Source organism: Microcaecilia unicolor, chromosome 1 (assembly GCF_901765095.1).
Source record: "Microcaecilia unicolor chromosome 1, aMicUni1.1, whole genome shotgun sequence".
NCBI lineage: Eukaryota > Metazoa > Chordata > Amphibia > Gymnophiona > Siphonopidae > Microcaecilia > Microcaecilia unicolor.
In genome coordinates this window covers 604,057,642-604,078,923 of record NC_044031.1, presented here as the reverse complement: position 1 = coordinate 604,078,923, position 21,282 = coordinate 604,057,642, and the positions used below count along the sequence as shown (strand labels likewise).

Below are 21,282 nucleotides of genomic sequence, written 5' to 3'. Positions count from 1 at the left end.
GCCACTCATGTGAACAACAGAGTCCCTCAGTTCTGCTCCAGGCTCGAGTCACATTGCAGACTAGAATCAGATGCGTCTCTCCTGCATTGGGGACAAGGACTCTTATATGCATATCCTCCCACACCTCTCACAGAGAAGACTTTACTGAAACTCAGGCAAGACCAGGGCACTGTGATTCTGATCTCTCATTATTGGCCGCGGCAGATCTGGTTCCCTCTTCTGCTGGAGTTATTCTCTGAAGAGCCATGGAAATTGGACTGTTTTCGACCCTCATCATGTAGAATGAGGGTTCCCTTCTGGATCCCAACCTCCAATCTCTGGCCCTCACAGCTTGGACGTTGAGAGTGTAGAACTCGAACCCTAGGATTGGTGGGGTTGTCTCCCCTATCTTGCTGGCTTCCAGGAAAGATTCCACTAAGATGGAATTCTTTTAAGTGGAGAAGGTTTGCCATCTGGTGTGAGTGCAAGGCCTTAAATCCCTTTTCTTACCCTACATATAAACTGCTTGAGTACCTCCCATACCTCTCGGAGTCTGGTTTGAAAGCCAACTCTGTAACAGCTCATCTCAGTGCAATTAGTGCTTATCAAAATTTGGGAGGCGAGTCTATCTCTTTACAGCCTTTAGTTTGTTTCATGAGAGGTTTGTTGATAACAAACTCCCCACCAAACCTCCCACTTTGTCATGGGATTTCAACATAGTCCTCAACCATCTGATGTAAGCTCCTTTTGAGCCTCTGAATACCTGTTATCTTAAGTTTTTGACCTGGAAAGTTAAGATCACTTCAGCTCACAGAGTCATTGAGCTCCAGTTCCTGGTAGCTCATCCACCATATACTAAATTTCATTACAACAGAATAGTTCTCTGTACGCACCCTAAGTTGCTTCCTAAGGAGGTGTCAGAGTTCCATCTTATCCAGTCAATTGTTCTACCAACATTTTTCACAAAACCTCGTGCCCATCCCGGCAAAAGTGTACTCTATACCTTACACTGCAAGCAAGCCTTAGCCTTCTATCTGGAGCAGACTCAAGCCTATAGACAGTCCACCTAGCTTTTTGTTCATTTTGACCCCAACAGATTGGGGGTGGCCATCGGCAAATGCACACTTTCAGTAGCACATTGCATCTCCTTTGCTTATGCCCAGGTTGGGCTGACTCTTGGGGAGACATGTCATAGCTCACATTGTCAGAGCCATGGCTTCCTAAGACCAGCCTCCATAGAGGAGATTTGCAAGGCTGCGACATGGTCTTCAGTCCACATATTGACATCCCACCAATGTCTGGATCAGGATACCCAACACGACAGTTGGTGTGGACAGGCAGTTCTGCAGAATTTGTTTGGTGTCTAGAATCTAACTCCACCCTCTAGGCTCTGTTTATTCTGTTCTAGGCTGTACCTACACAGCTAGTATGTATGTAGTTTTATGTTGATTGAAGTTTATCTCAACGTTTCAAGACACAATTATCCTAGCTTTCTTGTTTTCAGTGAACCTGATAGCTCGGTATTCCCAGATATGAGACTAAGAAGGCCTGCTTGTCCTCAGAGAAAGCAAAGATACTTACCTGTAGCTGGTGTTCTCCAAGGACAGTGGGCCGATTATTCTCACATACCCTCCCACTTCCCCTAAGAGTTGAATTTAGTTATAGGCTATCTGCTTTTTGCTTTTTCACCTGATTAGAGGACCTGCGTTCATGCATTGGGTGGGAAGGCACCAGCTCATGCACACGCTGCTAGAATTTTCTACTTAACTCACTAGTCTGTCCACACTGTGTTCCGTCAAATAATGCCACCCAGATGTGAGAATTGGTCTGCTGTCCTCGGAGAACACCAGCTACTGGTAAGTATCTCTTCTTTCTGTGCTGATCTGCCGTTTCTGCCCTGTTTCTGTGCCCTCCCTCCATTAGAATGTGCTTCTATGCTGAAAGTTGGGTGTGGAATTAGCGCCTAACCCTAGACGCCATTTATAGAATTCACCAGTATATGTTCATTGCTGTTCAAAGATACAGGATACAGTTGTACTGCCCAGGACCAGCCAGAACATGCTACCTTTCTATACAGAGACAATTCTATGTTCTACCATTTATACATATAAGTTGCATCTTTTCTAAAATCACTGTTTATATATACTCACTAGTCTTGACTATAATGTACTTTGTATAAATCTGTTGTGTTGATTAAATATTTTTAAATTGATTATTAATCAGTTCATTGAAGTATGTCTTGTTTTTATTACTTTTAAAGCTAAAGTTTGAGTTCCTCCATTAAATTCAAGTTGCATAGTTAGCTTTTCTGAAGAGAAAATCATGTTATTTGGAGGCTCCTGTGCTTTCAGTTCTGATGTGAAGTGGAAATAATAAGCTATCTCATTGCAGCCCTGGAGATTATCCAAAACTGTGATCTTTAGTACATCTTTTACATCAGTTTAAAGAGTATTGATGTTATGGATGTGTAAGCTTACATTTGTTCTTTTTATTCCTTTTTATTTGAAAAGCTGCGATCATTTTTGCAAGTAAGAAAGTACAATTTGGATTTAGCATCTTTGATTCTCTATGCTTACCAGCTCAGCACAGCACTTGCCTACCTGGAGAGCAAAAGATTTGTCCATAGGTAAGAGTGTCACATCACTTATTAAACACTGATGGCATTTTACTTTGGGGTAGAGATTGCAAATTTGGACAAATAATTTTTCTTATATTCTCTTTATTCTCACAATTGGAAAAAAAATAATCTTAAAAAATATATTTAACCTTTCCTTAAGTCAGCTTGCAAAACATCTATTTATAGCTGTCTTCATTCAAACATAACTATTTCAAGAGTGATATCTGCTGTATCTAGTGTAATGGTTCTTAGAATATATCATAGACTACATCAGTGGTGTGCTGGCAAATGTTTAACAACAGGCTCTCTCCCTGGTCCATCTCTGGAGCCCCCCCCCCCCCCAAATTGCAGAGCTGGCTATAGCCAGGGAGAGAGCCGGGGGGGGGGGGGGGGGCAATGCAGTACTCTGTCCAGGAAAAAAAATGCTCCCAGTTTCCAATCTAATTCATGTTTAATGAACCAGAGTGCAAACTTTGAACACAGTACGTTCTTTAACTGGAAGCCAATGTGGGATAAAATGCCATAAATAAGTAAATAAAAATAATCTTTTAATGTTGAGCACCTGATTCTCATAACACGATGTCTGTTTTAGTAGCCCCTTACCAGGAAAAAAAATCTCTGCAGTATACCCAAAATAACAGAAACCAAATTAGCATACAGACCAGAAATTAGGAGAACAGACAGTCTTGCCAACTCTGAAAAACAATGTGTTATCAAAATCTCAGAACCTAACAAACAGATCCCTATTCAGACACTTGGCCTTTCAGTCACACATGCAGAACAGAGAGAGCCTCTCTTCAAATTCTTCAAAAATTAACCTGAAATCCTAAGAAGTTAGACTCTGCATGCATTACAATACCAGAAAAACAGAAACACATTGCTATACTTTGCAAAATATGATAGCAGATGTAAATTCTCAAAGTGGACCTATTCCAAACACTAAAATGAAAATAAATTGATTTTTTTCTACCTTTGTTGTGTGGTGACTTTGTTTTTCTGATCATGCTGACCCAGTATCTGATTCTGCTGCTCGTTATCTGTCCTCTTATCTCCATTTCCAGGGCTTCCTTTCCATTTATTTCTTTACTTTCCTCTTCAATTCTTGCCCTCCATAAGTAAAAGCTGGGTCCTCCTCAGACTTGACTGTCCAGTGGATCCAGCTTATGCCTATTTTCTCCGTCCATGGGCAGTTTTTCTCCCCTCTTCATTTTCCTTTTCCCTCATCTCATCTACTTCCTCTCTCTTCCCTCCCCTCCATCCATGTCCAGCATTTCTTCTCTCTCTCCCCTCCATCCATGTCCAGCATTTTTCCTCTCCCTCCCCTCCATCCATGTCCAGCATTTTTCCTCTCATCCATGTCTAGCATGTTTCCTCCCCCACTCCCCTCCATCCATGTCCAGCATTTTTCCTCTCCTCCCTCCATCCATGTCCAGCATTTTTCCTCTCCCTCCCCTCCATCCATGTCCAGCATTTTTCCTTTCTCCCCTCCCATCCATCCATGTCCAGCATTTTTCCTTTCTCCCCTCCCATCCATCCATGTCCAGCATTTTTCCTCTCTCCCCTCCCCTCCATCCATGTCCAGCATTTTTCCTCTCTCCCCTTCATCCATGTCCAGCATTTTTCCTCTCTCCCCTCCCCTCCATCCATGTCCAGCATTTTTCCTCTCTCCCCTCCATCCATGTCAGCATTTTTCCTCTCTCCCCTCCCCTCCATCCATGTCCAGCATTTTTCCTCTCTCCCCTCCCTTCCATCCATGTCCAGCATTTTTCCTCTCTCCCCTCCCTTCCATCCATGTCCAGCATTTTTCCTCTCCTCCCTCCATCCATGTCCAGCATTTTTCCTCTCCCTCCCGTCCATCCATGTCCAGCATTTTTCCTCTCCCGCCTCCCCTCCATCCATGTCCAGTTTTTTTCCTCTCTCCCCTCCCCTCCATCCACCCATGTCCAGCAACTCTCCTCTCCTCCATGTCCAGAGATTCTCCTCTCTCCCCTGCCCTTCCGCTCCCATGTCCACCTGCCTGCCCTCTTCTCCCCCCAACATCCCTCTTTTTGTTCCTGCCACCCTGCGTGGTTTAAATCTTTTATTTCTGTCGCAGTGGCTGTGTCAGTGAAAGCCCTGCCTGTCTCTAGCCTTCCCTTTGTTTCCTCTCAGTGTCCCGCCGTTGCGGAAAGAGGAAATGATGTCAGAAGAAGAAGGCGGGACACTGACAGGGAACGAAGGGAAGGCTAGAGACGGGCAGAGCTTTCACTGTGGCTGCGGCGACGGAGGTAAATAAAAGATTTAAACCCCCAGGGCGGCGCGGGCACTGGCATATGAGGGCTGTGGGAGGTGAGGTAAGCAGCAGAAAACATGGCTTGTGGCGCCCTCCTGCCATGCTTACCTTGCTTACCGCAGGGTTGTGCTGCCCCTGGAGAGCCGGCTCGCCTGCCAGAACAACCGACTCGCAAGATGTTTAAAAATTTAACAACTGGCTCTTGTTAGCCGGTGTGAGCTGGCTCCAGCACACCACTGGACTACATGCAATGTTTAACAGTAAAAACAGAAAGACATGCATTTCCGCCTCTACTTTGCAAATACCAAGCTAGAGAAAATAAGTCTTCACAAAAGCATGAGAAGGAAATTCTTAAGGAAATGGGAAAATCAGAAGTTAAAATAGCAAACCAGGCCAGAAAATTATAAAACCATAAGCATTGCCCTACTTGGTCAGACCGAAGGTCCATCAAGCCCAGTATCATGCTTCCAACAGTGGCCAATTCAGGTCATAAGTACCTGGCAAGATCCCAAAAGAGTAAAAATGGATTTTATGCTGCTTATTCCATGTATAAGCGGTGGAGTTTTCTAATTCCATCTCAATAATGGCTTATGAACTTTTCTTTTAGGAACTTGTTCAAACCGTTTAGTAATCCTTGTTAAGCTAACTGCTTTTTCCACTTTCTCTTGCAATGAATTATGGAGTTTAATTGCAAACTGAGTGAAGAAATATTTTCTCTACTTTGTTTTAAATTTACTGTTTAGCTTCATTGATTGCACCCTAGTTCTTGTATTTTTGGAAAAAGTAAACAATTCATGTCTACCTGATCCACTCCACTCACTATTTTATAGAGCTCCATCATGTCTCTTCTCCAAGCTGAAAAGCTTTAACCTTTTTAGCATTTCCTAGTAGAGAAGTTGCCCCATCTCCTTATTTTTGTCACACTTCTCTGTATCTTTTCTAATTCCACTGTATATTTTTTAAGATTTGGTAACCAAAATTGCACACAGTATTCAAGGTGCTGTCACACCATGAAGTGATACAAAGGCATTGTAATCTCAATTTTGTTTTCCATTCGTAACATTTTGTTTGCTTTCTTACACACTGAGCAGAGGGTTTCAACATATCAATGATGACATCTAAATCTTTTTCTTGGGTGGTGACACCTAATATGGAACCTTACATCATGTAGCTATAGTTTCCTTTTCCCTACATGCATCACTTTGCACTTGCTTGCATTAAATGTCATCTGTCTTGTTAGGTCCTGTTATGATTTAACAACTTTGAATAACTTGTAATCACCTTACTCATTCCCATTTCCAGATATTTTATAAATATGTTAAAAAGCAGCGGTCCCAGCATATAGACCCCTGGGGAACCCTACTAATTATCCTTTTCCATTGAGAATATTGACCATTCAATCCTACTTTCTGTTTCCTATCTTTTAACCAGTTCTTAATCCACGATGGGACACTGCCTCCTTTCCTATGACTTACTAATTTTCCCAGGAGTCTTTCATGCCTTCTTTGATGGGATGAAAAACCAAGCTGACAAAGGTGAACCAGATGATAACGTTTATCTGGATTTTCAGAAGTGTAGCAGATTATTGGTGACAAAATTTCCATTGTCTAAATCCATGTTGGCTTTGTCCCATTAATCCATGCCTGTGTATATGTTGAGTAATTTTGTTCTTTATATTAGCCTCTACCATTTTGCCTGGGTCCTGGGTCACCTCTGGAATCCTTTTTAAAAAATGCATTACATTTACCACCCTCAATCTTCTGGTACCACACTTGTTTTTAAAAATAAATTATGTATTATTAATAATAGCTCTGCAAGGTTTTTTTGTGTGTGTGTGTTTCAAGTTCTATTAGTACTCTGGGATGTATACAATCTGGTCCAGGTAGTTGCCAGATTTCCCAATTACATCTTCCAGGTTTACATAGATTTGTTTGTTCCTCCAACTCACCACCCTTACATACCAGTTCTGACATGGGTATCTTTCTCACGGAAGACAGAAGCAAATAATTCATTTAGTCTCTCCACTATGGCCTTGTTGTGCTCCTTGAGTGCCCCTTTTTTCCCTTCGATCATCTAGCAATCCAGTTGATTCTTTTAATGTTTTTATTTTCCTTCTGATATACCTAAAAAAATGTTCTCATTATGTGTTTGTGCCCCTAAGGCAATCTTGTTTTCAAAGTCTCTCTTTACCTTCCTTATTAGCACTTTGCATTTGACTTGCTGTTCCTTATGCTGTTTTCTGTTATCTTCAGTTGGATGATATTCCTCCATTTTCTGAAGGATGTTCTTTTAGCTCTAATAGACTCTTTCATGCTTGATTTAACTTTTTGACCTTTGCAACTACTCCTTTGTCTTCCCCTAACCCCCATTTTCATCATTTTATCATGGTCTCCTTTTTGAAAGTTAAATGCCTAACACATTCGATTTTCTGTGTGTACTTAACCTGGTGGTTAAATCAAATCTGATCATGTTATGATCACTGTTTTCAAGTGGCTACAGTTACTTCTTACACCAGCTCATGCAGTCCACTTAAGAACTAGATCTAGAATTGCTTCCCCTCTTATTGGTTCGTTAACCAACTGTGCCATAAAGCAGTCCTTGATTATATCAAGGAATTTTACCTCTCTAGTGTGCCCTTATGTTAGCCCAATATTGACTAGATAAATTTAATTGAAATCACCCATTATTATTGTATTACCCAGTTTAACCTCCCTAATTTCTACTAATGTTTCTACATCTGCTTGTTCGTTTTGAACTGGTGGATGGTAGTATACTCCAGTATATCACTATCCTTTTACCCATTACACATGGAATTTCTATCCATAAAGATTCCAAGGTTTATTTTGTGTCCTGTAGAATTTATCTATTTGATTCAAGGCCCTCTTTGACATAACACTACCCCTCTACCAATTTGATCCACCCTGTCACTGCGATATAATTTGACTCTGGTATGACATTGTCCCATTGGTTATCTTCCATCCATCAGGTCTCAGAGATGGCTGTTAGGTATTATTAGAAAAAGGAATGGAAAACAAAAATGAGGACATTATAATGCCTTTGTATCGCTCCACGGTGCGACCGCACCTCAAATATTGTGTTTGATTCTGGTCAGTTCATCTTAAAAAAGGATATAGTGGAATTAGAAAAGATACAGAGAAGGGTGACAAAAATGATAAAGGGGATGGGATGGCTAGGGCTCTTCAGCTTGGAGAAAAGACGGCTGAGGGGGAGATATGATAGAGGTCTGTAAAATAATGACTGAATTGGAATGTTTACTGTTTCCAAAAATACTAGAACTAGTGGGTACGCAATGAAGCTACAAAGTAGTAAATTTAAAACGAATCAGAGAAAATATTTCTTCACTTAACATGTAATTAAACCCTGGAATTTGTTGCCAGAGTATGTAGTAAAAGCAGTTAGCGGGGTTTAAAAAGGTTTGGATGGCTTCCTAAAGGAAAAGTCCATAGACCATTATTAAAATGGATGGGTAAAATCCACTGCTTATTTCTAGGATAAGCACCATAAAATGTATTGTAATTTTTTGGGATCTTGCCAGGTACTTGTGACCTGGATTGGCCACTGTTGGAAACAGGATGCTCGGCTTGGTGGACCTTCAGTCTGTCTCAGTATAGCAATACTTAAGTTCTTATATAAATTTGCTGACCACCTTCTGCTCAGTATTTGGGGGAATATTTCTCAATTCATTCAACTGGCTGAAATTCAGCCAAGCAGGTATTTAAAATAGTAAATAGCCTATGCAGCCCTACAACAGAGCTATCCAGCACAGTTATAACTAGCTAATGAAGAGAGCACTAACTCAACCCCCCCACCCCACCCCCGCTCATTTGCAGTCATTCAGGACTCATTCAACCAAGTAACAGAGTGCTCCCTCAAAAAAATATTGAAGGTGTACAGACATTGCCTGCTCTCTTGACCCTTATTCATCAAAAATAGCAGGGCTGCATGTTAATTGCAGTTAATGCTGTGATTAGCATGTTATTTATTAGCTGCAATTTAAAAAATTATCACTGCTCTCCCTCTCTCTTCCATTCCTAAGCCCTGTCCTTGGTACAATCCAGCATCTCTTCCCCCCCCCCCCCCCCACCCCATGAAGAGAAAGGGAGAGATATTGGATCTGGAACCAGGAGGGAGGGAAATTCAGTCCTTTGATTTTGTGATTAATTGCAATTACAAATTTTAATTGAAATGCAACCCTAAAAAATAGTACAGCAGGTAAGCAGAGACCTCATTAAAGGGTCCGTTAAAATTCTGAATGTTTTCATTCTGGAAGAGCAGCTGTCAACAGCTCTAAAAAAGGCTGTGATGCACCACCTACTGAAAAAGAGCACACTTGACCGGGAAAAGCTGGTAAATTGCCTGCCAGTATCTAGCATCCTATTTCTGGGTAAACTTATAGATCAAATAGTGATTGGATGAATGAAACTAGTTGTTTCACTATGGCTTTAGACCTGGATATAGAACAGAGGCGTTGCTATAGGTATCCCTGTTAGATGATCTCCACAGAAACAATGATAGGAGATATGCCCTCAATACTAGTAATGATAGATTCTCACTGTTAACTAATATCATGCTTGTTGGGCTGGCAGAAACAGGCATCCATAGCATAGCATTTTCATGGTTCATATTCTTTCTATCAGACAACAGTCAGTTCTGATCAGCAAAATAAGCCATCCCTTTGGATACTGAACTACAAATCCCTACTGTCACCTATTTTATTTGATATTTATCTCAAGACTCTGAACCATAAGTGTCGGAATTGGGGGGGGGGCATGGGTGCCATGGCACCCCCAAAAACCAATGGTACCTTTAAGCTATGGGAGAGTGCACCCACTCCCACCTCTGCCACCACTGTTTCTGTGAACCAACAGTGGCAAAACAAAGAAAAAGTGATCAGGGAGTCGCTCTGTTCTTACTTGCGGCTGCTGACTCTGCACTGGAAAAGGAAGTGATATCAGAGGGGGGCAGGACTGGCAGCCATGAATATGAACACAGCAGCCCCGTGATTGCTTCATCTTTTGTTTTGTCGCTACTCTGTTTTGGTTCATAGACACAATATTCTGTGTCTATGCCACTGATACAGCTACTTATTCCCATCAACACAGAACTATCTACAGCTTTGAGTAAACTGCCTGCCTGCCTATCAGCAACTTAAGAGTAGGCCAAAAAACAATAAATTTTGATTGAACCTAAAACAGAGATTCTGTGGGTTCCTAACAGATGCAAAAAAGTACCTCTAAAATCACAGGTTAGAAATCTTAGCAACCTTTAAAAACTGCTTCTGTCTCCTGTGGCAACTACAAATCTCTTTACATACATTTATTTATTTATTTGTGACATTTATTTCCCACATCCCAAACAAGTTCGAGTTCAATGTGGCTTACAATAAACAGTATAAGATACATAACAATGAATAATGCATAAGAAAGTAATTTCTTGTAAGAATCCAATTTTAGAATACAATATCATAAACATACTGGGATAGCTATGGATGTTTAACATTTAGAAAATCTATTATGAATGAGAAATTGTACATGAAGCAAAGAGAAAGTTAATGGTAAACAGATTAATAACCAATTGAGGTATTAATTAATTGTTTGAGATATGGTCGTTCTTTGTGAGGGTTTTTTTGAATAGGAACAATTTGAGGATTTTGCGGAATCTAGTATATTCCTGTATATTTCTTATTTTGGGTGGTAAGGAGTTCCACCATTTGGTTCCTAGGTAAGTGAAGTCTGCAGAGTGGACAGTTTTACAGATCACTTTTTTGCAGTTTGGTGTAGTCTGAGATAGTTTCTTGCTTCATATTTAGTGTTTCTTTGAGGTAAGTTTATTAATGGTACCGTATAGTCTGGAGCTGTTCCATTTAGTATTTGAAAGATAAAGGTACATAATTTGAGGGTGGTTCTCGCTTGATGAGAAGCCAGTGTAATTTGATTAATAAAGGGGAGGCACTTTCAAAAACGAGTGATTTTATATATGATCCTGGCTGCAGTGTTATGAGCTGTTTTGGAGTTTTTTCAACATTGAAAAGGAAAGTCTGATCACAGTGGTCTATGCTGTGATAACATGAATTCACTACTGTAATGGCTGTACGTCAGTCTAGAAAACAACCGAAAGGTTTAAAAAAAAAAAAAACAAACATGTATAGTCCAAATGAAAGTCCAAGAAATTAGGAGTGGATCAAGAAATCTCATCAGCCGAAGGTCAATAGAAACAACTTTATTCAGCACCACACATATATATGACCCGACACAGGGCCGTGTTTCGACGGTATAACTCTCTGCTTCAGGGGTCAAACACTACATATAAAAATAATTTAAAAAGCATTAAAATCAAATTACATCAATAAATAAACATACACAAAAGCCACAGAAAAAATGATCAAAAGGATGTGAATGGCGTACTAATAAACAAAATATACATAAAGCAGAAAGAAGAAACATTATCAGAAACAATATATCAAAGAAATCAATAAGGCATGTAGAAAATTATGACAGAACTGACCTTGCAATTGGAAATCACAAAGTATGGGTGCAGAGTGATAATACCTTGTAATAATAAACCAAGCCACAAGATACTACCATATCTGCTCCGACCCAGGGGACAGAGACAGACACCTTGAAATCCTGACTGCATCCTTCGAACAGAAAGGCTACAACCCCAAAATAATCTCCAAGAATATTGCCTCCTCCCTCAAAACACCCAGGGAAAATCTGCTATAGTACTGTTGCAGGAATTACCACTATTGTTAGCAGAATCTGTGGTACTTCAGGAGTCAAACACCACACACCAGAATGAGAGAGAAATCTTCTTTATTTGCCAGCAAACAAAGTAGGACATCAGCGCTAGCTCTCTCCTTCTCTTCAGCTCTCTGTGTCTTGTCTCTCTCGTCTCAGCTCCTTCTCTTCTCAGCTCCTTCTCTTCTCAGCTCCTTCTCTTCTAACGTAAACTGCTTCTGCTCTCCTTTATATAGGGTCCTACACCCTTCTAGCCCCCCTTTCTCACCAGATGGTAAAGAATAGATTGATTACCCTGTCTTGAACTAATTATCTTTACACATTACTTAAAAATATCAGTTACATAGGTTTGAGATATTTCCTAAACTGACCTATGACCTGGGGCCTCTCAAACTAGACAATGTGGCACCTATATCCTGCATTTTATTATTATTATTATTAAATTCTCAGATTCCCAGTCATAGCTTAAACTGGGTTCATTAAAGGGCCAATCTTACTTAATGGCACACAGACATGGTTTGTTATTACTTTCAGAAAGCCAGTCCTACACTTAGTTATAATCCATCAAGGAGAAGAGAGTTGACTTGTCCTGACCTCTTTCACCTATTAGCTTCATACACAGAACTAGCTAGGACTGTGGATAATTCAAACCAGATGATGACCTCTTAAACTGCAGACAAATCTCACTTGAAAGTCAGACACTGATGTAACACTGAATTGAAAAGATATTCTACATAGAAATAGAACTTATTAATTAAACAGAATAAAACATATTTTAAAATAAGCAGAAATCAGAATTCCTTATAAGACAAAATCTAAATCATCTAGAATATCTATATCTAAACTATCTTCTTCTAAACATTCAGTCTAATCTTTTAAACTGCCTGCGAAACTGTCCAGTATGCCTTGCTCAGAATGGCATCCAGATGTGGTAAATAATACCTATGAACAATCCATCACTCAAAAAGGGACAAAGAAAGTTTCATTTCTCACTGACCTTTCTAACCTCTAGTCTAGCAAAAGCTAGACTTCTGAGCAATTAAACCCAGATGGCATTCAACCACTTTACAGGACTGAACCAAACAAACAGAATTAACAAATTAATATGATTTCTCTGCCCAGGCTGCCTCAGTACAAAGAAAAAAAAGCCACAGATAGAATCCCCCTTATAGTGACATACAACCCAGAGCTAGAAAAATTAAGAAAATTCATAAAAGATCTGCAGCCTCTACTCCAGGAGGATGAATTACTGAAAGAGATATTCCGATCCCCACCAGTGCTGGCCTTCAGACAGCCACCCAACTTAAAACACAAGCTAATTAGAAGTAAGCTCCCAACACAGACTCAAAAAGAAAAGAATGGCACACATCCTTGCAATATATCCAGCTGCAAACTATGCCAAAACATTTCACAGGACCCCACAGTCATTCACAAAGGAAAAATATTCAACATTAAGGAATCTTTCATGTGCTCATCTTCCAATGTGGTATATATCATTCAGTGTAAAAAATGCAACAAAGGCTGCTACATTGGAGAAACAAGTCAGATGCTAAAGAAGAGATTTAATTTACATGGACACCATATGAAAAATGCTAGTACCAATCAGGATGTCACCTCTGTGGGGCAGCACTTTACAAAACCAGAACACTGTACCAGTGATTTCATGGTAAGAATCCTGAAAGGGAACTTTAAAACAATACAGGAACGTAAGACATTTGAAGTCAGAATGATTAAATATTTTGACACCCACCAGACAGGACTTAACAAAGATCTGGGTTTTCTAGCTCATTATAAACCATAATAAAACGCACCGTGAACGTTCTAATGAGGACAACGTTCTGAAGCCATCTGACGTCACTCCCTGAGTCCCTGGCTGTAGGGTTCGTGGCGTTCGTGGTGTGAAGCCACCCAGCCGTCTCTGCCCCGCCCTCGCGTCTAAACAAACAAATCCGGAAGCGAAGCGTCAGGGAAGGAGGCGGCGCTCCCGACGTCTAGCCTTCCCTTCGCTGTGTTCCGCCTTCAAAAAAAGACGGAACACAGCGAAGGGAAAGCTAGACGTCGGGAGCGCCGCCTCCTTCCCTGACGCTTCGCTGCCGGAAACGCCACAGAGGTAAAGTTAAAAAGAATAAAAAAACAAAAAAGGGATGCATGGATGCGAGGGGGGGGGCATGGATGCGAAGGGGGTGGGGGAGAAGAGGGTGGGCCAGGCTGGGACATGGGAGAGAGAGGAGCATGGATGCGAGGGGGGGCCATGGAAGGGAGAGAGGGGACTTGCTGGAAAAGGATGAATGGAGGCAGCAGGGGACAGAGGAGCATGGATTGGGAGGGCAGGGCTCAGGGAAAGAGGGAAATTGCTGAAAAGGGATGAATGGCGGGGGCAAGGGACAGAGGAGCATGGATGGGCATGGATTGGGAGGGCAGGACTCAGGGAGAGAGGGAAATTGCTGGATAGGGATGAATAGAGGGGACAGATGGGCATGGATGGATATGGATTGCAGGGCAGGCCTCAGGCAGAGAGGGCAATTGCTGGATAGGGATGAATGGAGGGGCCAGGTGACAGAGGAGCATGGATGGGCATGGATTGGAAGGGCAGGACTCAGGGAGAGGGGACTTGCTGGATAGGGATGAATGGAGGGGACAGATGGGCATGGATGGATATGGATTGCAGGGCAGGCCTCAGGCAGAGAGGGGAAATGCTGGATAGGGATGAATGGAGGGGGCAGTGCCCATGGAGAGAGGGGAATTGCTGGAAATGGATGAATGGAGGGGGCAGGGGACAGAGGAGCATGGATGGGCATGGATTGGGAGGGCAGGACTCAGGGAGAGAGGGAAATTGCTGGATAGGGATGAATAGAGGGGACAGATGGGCATGGATGGATATGGATTGCAGGTCAGGCCTAAGGGAGAGAGGGCAATTGCTGGATAGTGATGAATGGAGGGGCCAGGTGACAGAGGGGCATGGATTGGAAGGGCAGGACTCAGGGAGAGGGGAATTGCTGGATAGGGATGAATGGAGGGGACAGATGGGCATGGATGGATATGGATTGCAGGGCAGGCCTCAGGCAGAGAGGGGAAATGCAGGATAGGGATGAATGGAGGGGGCAGGTGACAGAGAAACATGGATGGCCATGGATTGGGAGGGCAGGGCTCAGGGAGAGACTCACTCTCTCTCTCTCTCACACACTCACACTTTCACTCTGACTCTCAAACAGTCACTCTCACATACACTCTCCCAAACATACACACTCCAAGGAAAACCTTGCTAGCGCCCGTTTCATTTGTGTCAGAAACGGGCCTTTTTTACTAGTAAACCATAAAATTGTACTACTTTGTCACCCTCCTATCTCCATGCATATCTCCCTGTCCATCATCCACCCGACTCTTCTTGTCTCTCACCTATCCACCCCCATCCTGTTAGACTGTCACTGAAATGCTTTTATGTTTCACTTCTGTATACTGTCATCTACCAATATTTGCTTATTTCCGATCTGACAAAGACGGGCAACCTTCGAAAGCTAATCAAGAAATGTAATATATTATGTCCACTAAAAAAGGTATCATCTTATTTTCTATTATTTCTATTGATTACCTAGAGAACATATGAATGAGAACAAAAATACTCCAAAGCAACATTGTGATCACTGGCTGTGTGGAGTTATGTGCACTATCTAAGTGCTGAGAGGAAAGAAATGGAAGCAGATAAGCCGCTATATTATACCAAAAAACTAATTAATAAAGGACTAATAAAGATATTAAAACTGATAAAAGACTACAACTGGGGGAGGAAGTGACGTCACCGTCGGGGATGGAAGCCTGAATCCAGAGCTCCGTCGGGGCAGTGAAGAAATAAGCGCTATTTCCTGGTTCCCTAACCCCCGAGATTGGTGGTTTTGAGGTGAAAGATATAGAGAAGTAATGGCGACACGAAAGCGGCTGGAAAAATTCAAGTTCGCCGCGGCACAGAAAAACGAGGCGGCGAACACGAGCTGCTCCCAGCAGAAAGCTCACAACAAAATGGCCGCCGCGGATTCTGGCTCCGAAACGGAGGATCCAACAGATCAGCTAGAAAGTGATACCGAGCTGACTAAACAAGAGGTAGCGAGGTGGTTTAAAGCCTTAAAGGCTGAAATGTCGGCGGTTCGGAAAACTATCCGGGAGGCGGTCACAGATATCCAAAAAGAGGTGAGAGAGATTGGAGGACGGGTGGAGCAGGTGGAAGAAGGGCTGGAGCACGTGGAGGGAGAAATGGAGGGCCTGCGTACTGCTCTCACGATTGTGCAAGCTGAAAAAGCAAAATTGCAATTAGAGGTGGAAGATCTGGAAAATCGCTCCAGAAGGAATAATTTGAGATTCAAAGGGGTTCCGGAAACGGACCAGAATAAAGACTGTGCACAGGTGATTCGTGAAATTTGTGCTAGAATATTGGACATAAATAATGAGGGGCAGACTAATATGGAGGAGTCTGAAATAAGATTTGATCGGGTACATCGAAGTCTGGGGCCCAGGAGAGACCAGCAACCCAGGGACATTGTTGTATGCTTTAAAGACTATACTATCAAAGACAAGATCTGGAAGAAAGCCAGATCCCAGGGGGAGTTACTCTGGGAAAATAAAAAAATTCTGGTGTTTCAAGACTTAGCGCTGGGCACTCTTCAGAGGCGTAGAGAATTTAAAGACTTAACCACATATCTCCAGCAGTCTAATTTCAGATATAGATGGATCTTCCCTTTTGGCCTCCAGTTTACAGCGGAAGGTATCACCAGACGAGTGGTTACGCTGGGAGAGGCTTGGAAGGTACTTACAGAGCTGGGATATACAAATCTGCCTCCGGCAGCTTCGGAGGGGAGATCAAGTATAACAGCAAAGATAAAAAAAGAGTCATCCTGGCATAAAGTGCGCCCACGAAGAGAGAATACTTCACAGCTATCAACAGAGGAGAAAGTACCCTGAATGGACACGAGAGATACTCAGGATTTCAGTTACCTCAAAGGTTTCATGGGGTTTTGTTAAGAAAAAGATGATATGCAGTTGGGGGGATTGTTCTGGAGTTGTTACAGGATGTCTATTTATTGTTTGAAAGGGTTCTGGGAACTCAGTAAAATCTGTGAAATATGGGGGGAGGGGACCGGGAAATGTTGTTGGGGGGAAGAGGGCGATGAGCTCCGGCGGGGAGTGATTTCCTCATTACTAGCGGCTGGCGGCTAATGGCTCAGCCCAGCAGGGGGGGAGAGGGGGGGGAGGGAAGGGGATCAAGGGTCTTCACATTGGGTCATGGAATGTTAATGGTATGAACTCTCCACAGAAGAGAAATTTGATACATAGAGAATTGCAGAAACTTAAGTGGGATATTATATTATTGCAGGAAACACACATTCAGAAGAGGGATTTACACCTACTTAAACATAGGGGGTACAGCGACTGTATCTCACACTGTGATGCTAGAGGGGGCAAGGTGGGAGGATTAGTGATTTACATCCGTAGACACATCCCACTGGTCATAGAAGAAACATATAGGGATACTTTGGGAAGGTGCCTGGCGATTAGGGGTCAGCTGTATGGCAAGGAGGTGACCATAGTAAATATATACGCCCCCAACTCAGGACAAGGAGAATTTTTTACACGGATTCATAAGGAGCTCTCCCAGTTCCAGAAAGGGGGGATGGTCCTGGGTGGGGACTTTAACACTAGCATGACATTAATGGATCATTCAAAGGGGCTGATTGATAAGTCCTCAGCACACTGTACACAGTTAAAATCACTTGTCTCTGACTTAGACTTAGTGGATGTATGGAGGCTGAGACACCCAGGCCAGCGGTCCTATACCTTCTTTTCTCATTCTCAGAATACTTACACAAGAATCGATATGGTATGGTGTAGCCGCCAGTTGTGGGATCAGGTGGTTGATTCACATGTTGGGTCCATTTCCACCTCTGACCATGCCCCCGTGGAGCTTGAGCTCAAAGGTTTGACTGAGGAAAGGCGCCAACTCTTTTGGAGATTAAACGAATTGATTCTTGGGGATAGTGAGGTACGGGATGACATTCGCCAGGTCATTCAGAATTATATGTTGGTGAATGACACTGGCGAGGTTTTGGATGGCACATTGTGGGATGCCCTAAAGGCAGTGGTGAGGGGTCACTTCATCAAATGGGGAGCCCGGAAAAAGAGGCTACGAGAGAAGAGGGAGTTGGACCTCCGGGCACGATTAGCGAAATTAGAATGTTGTCACCAAGAGGGAGGCTCTGGGATAGTCCTGAAAGAATTAAGACAGTGTAGAGCAGAATTAGAGAAATTGCAGGTGGAACACGTGGAGTTTTTACATACAAGACTCCAACAGAAGTTTTATGAATTTGGAAACAAATCTGGACGGATGTTGGCTCATCTTTTGAGGCAGAGACAAAGGAGCCACACAATAACAAAAATAAAAGGGGCGGGCGATAAGATGTACTATAGAGATGGAGAAATCAGGGATCAGTTTGAAAAATTTTATCAGAAGTTATACAGCAGTGAGAGGGGGGCAGGGGGGGAAGAAATCAGGAGGGGTTTAGGAAAGCTGCATCTTCCAAGGTTATCAAGTTTGGAACGCAATCAGTTAGAGGCCCCATTTCGTCTTGAAGAGATTCAAAGGGTGATTAAGGGTCTCCAAGGAGGGAAGGCGCCCGGCCTGGATGGGTATTCTGCTAGGTTTTATAAGACTTTTGTAGGGGAGGTGGGGCCCATGTTGTTGAGGGTTGGGAATGCATGCCTGGCTGGCCAACCATTGCCGGGGAGTATGCATGAAGCGGGGATCTCCGTGCTTTTGAAACCAGGTAGAGACCCGGCGGTATGTGCCTCCTATCGCCCCATATCACTAATAAATCTAGATATTAAGATTTTATCTAAAGTAGTTGCTGATCGGCTAGGAAAGGTCCTGCCTTCATTGATTCATACTGATCAATCAGGGTTTGTCATGGGGCGGCAGGTAGCGGATAATATTAGACGCACCTTACATGTTATGTGGGTAGCCCAACAGAGGGGGATTCCAGTGGCCCTTTTGAGTACGGACGCAGATAAAGCGTTTGACAGGGTGGACTGGCCTTATTTATGGGAAGTTCTAGAACATCTAGGGTTTGGCCAGGGATTGATAGGATGGATACAACGACTATATGAGAAACCAGTGGCAAGAATCAAAGTAAATGGGGGGTATACATCTGTTTTCCAGATTGAACGGGGTACCAGACAGGGGTGTCCACTGTCACCGTTACTGTTCGCACTCTCGATTGAGCCCTTAGCACAGAGGGTGCGTGAATCGGTTGACATTCCAGGAATAATGATAGGTGGCTCTGAACACAAATTGGCATTATTTGCTGATGATGTCTTATTTTTTGTAAATAACCCGGGGCTGCATCTTCCTATATTGATGGCAGAACTGAAGGAGTTTGGTAGGCTCTCGGGTTTTCAGATAAACTATGATAAATCTGACATGATTGGGGTATCCATAGCACAACCTAGGATGGAGGAGCTCTCTCGAAACTTTCCTTTTAAATTAAGGAGGGATAAAATTAAATATTTAGGAGTCCAAATACCAGCTCAGATTTCTCAGATATATCAGCTAAATTATATACCGTTATTCCGGCAAATACGCAAAGACATGGAGGGTTGGACGGGAAAGTGGTTGTCATGGTGGGGCAGGATAGCATCGATTAGGATGAATGTATTGCCCAGACTTTTGTTCTTGTTTCAAACATTACCGGTAGCAATCCCTGGGAGGGAACTGAGAACCCTACAACAGGCTATAGTGAAGTTTGTTTGGGGAGGCAAGGCCCCCAGGCTTAGCAGGAAGCTGCTCTGGCGTTCGACAGAGTTGGGTGGGAGAGGGGTCCCAAACCTCGAATGGTATTACTGGGCAGCACAAATGAAACTTATATCCCTGTGGGGTCAGGAGAAATGGTCAGTGGTGGCACACATGGATCAGGAGATGGTGCAGCAGCATAGCCTGCAGTCAGTAATATGGGCATCTTCTGCTTATCCTACTATTGGCAGGCTTACTACCAATCCGTTTGTTGGGCACTTGTTGGCACTATGGGGTTCCCTTAGGACACGCTTCTGGAAAACTAGAAAAACATCTACATACGCATATATTCAAGGGGAACCTACTTTTAGAGTGGGGTTGGGAAATCCGGTAGCAAAGAGGTGGGCTGAGAGGGGCATATTGAGGTTTCGAGATTTATTGGAAGATGGGAAAATGAGATTGTTCACAGAACTCAAGGAAGACTATGGGGTTATGGACAGGGACAGATTCTTCTACTTACAGGTCCAACATTACATTTACACACAAGGATGGTTGAGAAACGATCCAGAGGACTATGAAGTCTTAGAAAACATGTGGGGCTCACTGGGAACAATGAAGGGAGTTATATCCCGGTTATATAAATTTATAAGGGGAGGGAGTTTTGAAAAATGTTTATATATGACTAAATGGGAAAGAGATTTGGAAAAGGAATTGACAGTTCATGAATGGAAGGCCATTATCTCGGAGGTCAATAAAGCATCAACATGCGTGTTATTGAAAGAAAACGCCTTCAAGGTACTCTCGAGATGGTATTTTACCCCATATAGACTACATATGATGTTTCCAGGGGCCTCCCAGTATTGTTGGAGATGTTTAACAGATGTGGGAACTTTTTTGCATATCTGGTGGTCCTGTGGGAAATTACAAATGTATTGGCAATCTATAACGGCAAAGATAACTGCTCATACAGGCAAAAACTTTTTGTGTGAGCCTCAATGGTGCCTGCTGGGCCTGGGGAACAGACGAGGAGTCAAATGGCAAAGACGTTTGAAGAGGATGTGCTTGACAGCTGCAAAGAGTGTCATTGCTCGGTTGTGGAAACAGCAAGCGGCACCAACAGAGCAAGACTGGACTCTAAAACTTTCTCTAATTGAGGAGATGGAGAAATTAACTGATAAACGGTTGGGAATTTATAACAGGCAAGATGAACTCTGGACACATATTAGAGCAATGACCCAAGTGAGTTAGTAATAGGCGTTTGATGGGGGGGTGGGGGGGGGGAGGGGTAGGGGTGGGGGGGGGGAAAATGAAAAATTAAAGTTTGTCAATGTTCAATTACAGATTTACAGTTGATGGACAAAAGAGAAGGTGTAAAGTGAGAGAAGTATAGAATTGTATATCAAAGAAGAAATAGTCAAATGTCTACTGTGAATTAAGGAAGTAATGTTTATTCTGTTGTTTAACAATAAAAATTATTGAAACAAAAAAAAAAAAAGACTACAACTGGTCCGAAGCAGATGGTTATTCTGTCGAAACACAGCCCTGTGTCAGGTCATATACATGTGTGGTGCTGAATTAAGTTGTTTCTACTGACCGAGTGATGAGATTTCTTGGTCCACCCCTACTTTCTTGGGCTTTCATTTGTACATCAGTCTAACCACAAAGGGCTTACCACATTATCTAAATATAATGCATAAATTGCTGGCTTGGAGTTATATATATATATGACTTTACTGTGGTATATGTGCACATATATACTGTATGTATCAATAAATATTATGGACATGACATAAATAAAGATGCAAAACATATCCCCTTTGGCATGATAATTGAAGATATAGAAAGCCAGGCAATTAGACAAAAATGTCCCATAGGAGGGTTTGTT

At 42.6% G+C, this 21,282-nt stretch overlaps 1 protein-coding gene across 1 annotated transcript in view; it reads left to right on the top strand.

Moving 5' to 3' along the window:
* Nucleotides 1-21,282, top strand: part of PTK2 (protein tyrosine kinase 2) — a 714,868-nt gene that overhangs the window by 355,621 nt on the left and 337,965 nt on the right. Inside the window, 1 exon segment of the mRNA XM_030219604.1 lies at nt 2,490-2,605. Within this exon segment, the coding sequence (XP_030075464.1) occupies nt 2,490-2,605 (116 nt within the window).